General features: G+C 48.4%; 1 protein-coding gene across 1 annotated transcript; it reads right to left on the bottom strand.

Annotated features, from left to right (window-relative positions):
- Positions 1–445: 445 nt before the first annotated feature.
- LOC119284770 (serine--tRNA ligase-like) lies at positions 446–6433 on the bottom strand. Its single transcript, XM_037563934.1, has 10 exons — positions 6170–6433; positions 6012–6082; positions 5762–5923; positions 5315–5420; positions 2463–2656; positions 1927–2030; positions 1662–1845; positions 1379–1558; positions 1042–1263; positions 446–955 (listed from the first exon to the last, which is right to left on the bottom strand). The coding sequence occupies exons 1-10, from the start codon at positions 6327–6329 to the stop codon at positions 941–943; spliced, it is 1398 nt and encodes a 465-aa protein (XP_037419831.1). The 5' UTR covers positions 6330–6433; the 3' UTR covers positions 446–940.
- Positions 6434–6721: the final 288 nt, after the last annotated feature.

The raw sequence follows: 6721 nt of genomic DNA, 5'->3' as shown, positions 1-6721 counted from the left end.
TCGAATCGACGTCTTTTGAAATACGCCCAACGGTAGGTTGCTCGATTCAAAATGTAAATGGGGCACAAGATGCACATGCTGTGCTACCCTCACCCTGCTGCAACTGGCAACTGCAAATCCTGGCGTTTGAAGGCTACCCGAATGCAGTAAATTGGGGTCAAGAGATACAGTAACGTCGAGCAGTGAAAGGCCTGGAACGTGGAGGAACAGCGCTAGCCTGACATGCCCAGAAAGGAGTTGAGCAGCGATCTGTGGCGGGCTCCGCGCCATGATCCAGCGCACCAACAAAGATCAACACACATCGAGGTGACGAGCGGTGGGCGGTGGCTCACAAGCTCACCCCCTCAATTGGCTCCGCGCCACCGCTCACATGCAGGCACCAGGCAATGTGGCTTGTGTGGTAGCCTCCGAGTACCAGGCAATGAGCGTGATTTATACACATCAATCAGCCTTCAAACCCACCATAACAAATAAGTGAAGTCAAAACAACTTAAACGATTAATGAGTGACGTAAACTAATAACTACAATCATGAAAAGATATTAATGTACTTTCTGGTAAAATCTGAGCACATATCCTGGATTGCAATGTTTTGTAAACAGAACATGCAAAATGGGGCACCAATTCAAACTGCTGCGCCGTCCAGATCTTCAGTCGAATCGCGGATGAGGCCAGATGCCAGGTTGTGCTAATTAGAAAGATTATACAAGCCGCCATGAATGTGGTTACAGCCGGCTGTATAGCCCGATTGCCGGTGTCGGTTTCCCTTTTTTCATTTGGTTGCCCTAGCTTTGTAACTTCGACTTCATTTAATGAAATATAGCGCCACGATGTCTTTTTGTTAAAAGGAAATGGGACACCACAGACGACCCAGAAATTAACAAAAGGATGTATCATTATCTGCCTGATGGAAATAAGCTTCCATTCTCCCCTTTTACAGCTCAAGCTGCATTTCCCTGCAAGTAGAGGACGAAATAAACGCTCAGATGGTGGATTAACATGTTAACTTCTGAAACATGAAAAGCAAAGAGGAGCAAACTACCTTTGGTTTAGACTTGCTGGGTTTGGAGTCAGCAGCTTGTTTGCTATCAAGAGGACGCTTGAAAGGAAGGAAATCTATCCCACCCATGAATGGCTGCAGTGCTTTTGGCACTTCAACCCCATCCTCCCTCTGGTAGTTCTCCAGAATACAGCATAGGGTCCTCTCAGTTGCAGTCAGCGTAGAATTCAACATATGAACAAACTGTTTCGACTGCTCGTCATTCTGCAATTTGAACATGCATCAGTGGTGATAAGTGATCAGGCATTTTGATCTACACTAGGTAGAAGTACAGCAGAGTGCTGTTATCTACCAGTGTCCATTTGAAACAAAACCCTACCTTTTTCTGGCCATAGCCTATTCCAAGTCTCCTTGCCTGATAATCTGTGCAATTTGAACAGGATACTAGTTCTCTGAATGTTTTTGACGCAGGGAACCATGCTTCCAAATCATACTTCTTAGCTGCTGCATCATTAAGCGCACCAGAGACAATCGAAACTAGTTGATATGGTAGGCCAATCTGTAGCAAGGTGGACAATATAGAAATGTTTAGACATGTCAAAAACACACAGTCGAGGCTATAAACATGGTGTTTAAGGTTTCACAAAGCTTCAGATTCATACCTCCTTATAAAAATCTTCTGCATTTTTTATCATCTCCTCGTGCATTTCCCAGGATTCATTGTCATTTGGACTTGTGGCACAGAACTGTTCGATCTTTTCAAACTGGTGGACTCTGAAGATGCCAGCTGTATCCCTCCCGTGTGAACCAGCTTCTTTCCGGAAGCACGTGGAGAACCCAGCATATCTAAACAGGCAAAGTTAATAACCGAATATAACTAATGCATAGTGACTGAAGAGAAGCTACTTAATCTTAGGCATTACCCACCTAATTGGCAAATCAGCAGGATATATCCGATCACCCAGATGATAAGCACATAGTGGTTGCTCGGATGTAGCTATGAGATACTTATCGTCTCCGTCACCTGTTACCTGCCAAATGCAACTAATGGTCATGGACATTATATTACATGCGTTGGGTCAAATAATACCATTTTGAAACATCATTAGTTCAAATCAACAATGATCATCAGGAACCAGTGTACTAACAGAATTAAACGAGCAATAGTTCTCCAAACATCCCCCTAAACAATACATCTCAAGACTAGCCAGATAGCGAACTGGATTTGAAAGGATACTTGTCTGAGAACACACTACCAATCTGTCTACCATAATGTTTAATGAAACTGGGCGGTGCTTACTGAAGCTGTGAACACAATGACAAACTGGCAACAAGAGAATATGTTAGCATGCCCAGAGAAAGCATTGGAAAACATGGCCAAGTTTTTCAATACACAAATAAATGAAAGTAAGGATGCTCAATAACACCATAATATGTAAGAAGGGACACCTCTTTGGGCTTACTTTATAGAGCTCCTCATCAAATTGGGCCAACTGGGCACATTTTGCCATGATTTCCTTTCTCATGAAAAAAGGAGTTTGCATTGGTGTGAAGCCTCGTATTCTCAGGAATGTTAGGCCAAAATTTATCAATGCCTGGTTCAGGAGGACACCATTGCCCTTCAAAAAGAAACCTCTTCCACCAGCTACATCGGCACCTGCAAAAATTTGAGTGGGCAACAAAGTATGAGGGATAGCTAAACATTTAATAGAGCAACATAACATGATAATAACAATGGGTTTCTGTTAAGAGTACGTAATGGGCCTAATGGGCCTGGGCTGGCAGTATAGCCCGTTAGTCATAGGGTTAATTAGAGATAAGGGTCGCTTGCTTAGGGGTCAAGTAAGCTTTGCTGGGGAGTCAAGTAAACCTCTCTATATAAGGGGAGGAGATGTATCAATCTAATCAAGCAAGAATTAAGAAGGAAATCCCTTCCCTCTTGCTCGGCCGTGGGCAAAAAGGCCCCCGGCCGGCCCTCTCGCGCCCTCCTTCTAGCAGGACCATAACAATCTGGTATCAGCTTTTCCAGATTCGATCATGTCCAGCCCTCCACCGAGTTCTTCCCACCCGCCGCCGCCGCACACCTACCCGCCGCCACCAGCGTCTTCATCGGCGCTGCTGCCCCACACAGAAGGCGCGCCGGCATTGGGCGTGCTGGCGTCCTCAGGGGCGATTGCACCCTCTGCCCCGGCCCCGGCGCCGTCCGCCCTTGTCCTCACCCCGGAGCAGATGACAGCCGCAATCCTGGAATTATGGCAGGCCGTGGCGGGCATCAAGGCCTAACTCGTCGGGCCCTATGCGCCCCAGTCGCATCCCCAGCAGCCACCTCCTCCGCCGCCACACCAACAGCAGCTACCCCCGCCGCCGCCGCCCTTGGACGCGACCACGGCGCCGGTCATCTCGTACCAGTATGGGATGCCCTACGACGGGACTGCGACGACCTCGTTCCCATCAGCGCCGCCGCCGTCCTAGGGCGTCCCCATCCAGCAGCTCAAGTTCCCGCCGTCGCCGTCACCGCTTCCGGCTTGGATCGCTACCCGCCACGTGTCGGCGGCGGTGAGGCTGCAGGCTGCTGCGCGCGGCCTCCTAGCGCGTCGGCGTGTGCGGGAGATGCGTGGTCTGCAGCTGCCACTCCTCCCAGTTGCGCTTCGCTGCGCAAAGGACCTCGATCTCGACCGCTGCGTCGGGGATCTTGGGCATGCGGTTTTCCCCACGGGTGGCGGGCATGCTGTTTTCCCCACGGACAGCGACCTCAAAGTCTGCGACATCGGCGGTTGGGGGGCGCACCCCTCCTCGCCATTCTCCATCGAAAGCCCTCCACTCTTCCCTGTGCGGTGCAAACCAACAGCCGTCCGGCGGGGAGAAGGCATGGTGTCACCGACAGGAGCGCACCGCGTAGCACCACTGCATTCCTCCGCCGGCCGCCGCAAGGGCTCCTCTGCTGGTCGCTCTTGCGACCACTTCCAGGTGGCCATACACATGCACTCCTTTTGTCTAGATGGTGTCCATGGGATCCAGGTGGCTGCACACGTGCACGTCCGACGTGCGGATGGTGTCCACTTTATGTTCAGGGGTCCAAAATAAAGGGTCTCGGTCCATTTCAGGTTGGGAGTAATAAAACAAGCCGAGATGTAAAAGACTTGTTTTTAGGTGTTAGGTTTGTGTTGCGTCGAGTCATGGTTATAAGTTGGTTAGGTTGCAACTCGAGGACAAGCTGCACGTCCAGGTGGGGTGTAGTGTTAGAGTACGTAATGGGCCTAATGGGCCTGGGCTGGCGGTATAGCCCATTAGTCCTAGGGTTAATTAGACATAAGGGTCGCTTGCTTAGGGGTCAAGTAAGCCTTGCTGGGGAGTCAAGTAAACCTCTATATAAGGGGAGGAGATGTATCAATCTAATCAAGCAAGAATTAAGAAGGAAATCCCTTCCCTCTTGCTCGGCCGTGGGCAAAAAGGCCCCCGGCCGGCCCTCTCGCGCCCTCCTTCTAGCAGGACCATAACAGTTCACATATTGAGTAACCCCAGAGAGCTTGTTCTATTATATTATGAGAAAAGAAAAGAGGCTTCCTAAGTTTAAAAGAACAAACGTTTCATAAGCTTGAAGGTAGTGCAGGTAGATGCAAACATAAGAAAGTTGTTACTATTCTGCTACTAAATTTGATGGTCTGGGGTTCCATGACATCGTACAGAGCAATACAAATACAATCTATCAATCCCATCCCATATTCCCATATATGTATCAACAGCAATTGATAATGGTTTTTGTGACGCCACATACTAGATAAAACAACAGAATCAACGGTGCTAGTTGAAACCAGAAATTTCAGTTGCTGATACAGCAGTGCTAGCTGATGCCAGAAACTTCAGTTGCCGAGACAGCAGTGCTAATTGATGCCAGAAACTTCAGTTGCCAATACAGCAGTGCTAGTTGAAACCAGAAATTTCAGTCAAATACACAAAATACTATTGCAAGTGTTTCACAAGACATTTTGCCAAATCAGCCATAAAGCAAAGCATGCCCCAGAATTGTGCGCATGCAGTCATACAAATTGTAGTCGTACTGATTATTAAGCCAAAACCTATATTTGTCGGTATTGCTGTTCATCCAAAGTTTGGAACAAAAGTTATTGTTTTAGTCTTACAGAGAGGCAGAACAAAATCCATTCTAGAATGACAACTAGCGCAACAAGAGAAGCAATTTAGTACTACGACAGGGTAAAGGAATATGCATTTGAACTTTCAACTAAACTTGAAACAAGCTAATCCAAACACAATGAGCAAGCATTCGAGCAACAGATGATTGTTTTTTAGCACATACCCTTGTCCAAAGATGCAATGTCAAGCATTAGGCAAAGATCCACATGATTCTTCAAGTTCTCCTCCAGTCTCCTCTCTCCCCATGTCCGGACAATAGCATTGTTTGCCTGAGAGAAGGAAATATTAAACCGCTTGAGATGCAGATGCCTTAGTATCAGTTCTGTGAAGAAAAGCTTGCCAGGATATTTCACATTACTAGAATAGGCACGTCCAATTGCTCACAAGCAGATTCAAACCCAACTGAACGTAATGCAGTGATCTTTCTTGTATATTACTATAGTGCCTAAATTGCAATAGGGATACCAATAGAGGAAACAGGAGAGTGAACTAGGTCGAAAACTAGAGCTAGTAGTTGCAAACAATTGCTAAAAAGGACACAATGCAATCAAACCAATGTTCTCTTAGTTATCTGGAACCACGAAATGTAAGGTTTGCACTTTCAACGCACCTCGTCGCCGCTGATGGGCACAGATTCATGCACGAGGTTGCCAATGGTGACGAGCTTGGCATCGAGGGTGGTCTTGGCCTCCTCCACATCCTTCTCCTTGGCGGCCAGCCTCCTCTTGATCTCCTCTGTGCTCTGTATCAGCTCCGTCGCATCCTGCTTTTTCTGCAAAAATTCGACATACCCACGGTCACGTGCGAATCCAGAGCCAACCTAAACGGGGCGAAAACAGAGCAAATCGACGCGAACGTACGGCCTTGAGCTTGCCGATCTCCTTGCTGGTCTTGTTGAGCTCCTGCCGGATCTTGTCAAGCTCAAACTGCCCTGCAGAGACAATACATACATCCTGGGGCTCAGGGTCCGCGGATCCGGAAGGTTCTGGGAGGGGTCAGGGAGCGGAGGAGCTCTTACTCTGGCGCCACGCCTCGTCGAGGACGATGACCTCGTCGACGAGCGCAACGTTTTCTTCTAATGTTTCGGGCTTGGCGTCGGCGGAGCGTCTGCGCTGCGACTCGCGGACAAGCTCAGGGTCGCCGCCCTTCTCCTTGCGGAAGAGGTTGATGTCGAGCATCTTCTCGCGCGACGGCGGCTACGGGTGGGACGGCGGCGGCGGCGGCGGCGGCGGGGAGGAAGGGATTTTCTTCTCTGTGTTTTTCTTTGACACGGGGAGCAAGGGTTTTGACGCAGAGAAGATGGCGGCGGCCCCAAGTTAGTCCATTTTGTCCTCGCAAATTGGCCCACACGCCTGTAAGTCCTTGGGCACGGCCCATTTAGCTCCTTTTTGTCTTTCTCCTCGCTGTAAATATTTGCATATGTTCGGTTGATCCATGTATAGTACTCCCTCCGTCCCAAATTTGTACTAAGCTTGAGACAGTTATTTTGGGACGGAGGGAGTAGTATTTTCATCTGAAAAAAACGTATATGTAGTAGCTTTATCACCAGTTTCGGGAACCTTTTAGAAGA

Source organism: Triticum dicoccoides, chromosome 4A (assembly GCF_002162155.2).
Source record: "Triticum dicoccoides isolate Atlit2015 ecotype Zavitan chromosome 4A, WEW_v2.0, whole genome shotgun sequence".
Taxonomy (NCBI): Eukaryota; Viridiplantae; Streptophyta; class Magnoliopsida; order Poales; family Poaceae; genus Triticum; species Triticum dicoccoides.
This window is presented reverse-complemented; position numbering and strand designations above follow the sequence as displayed.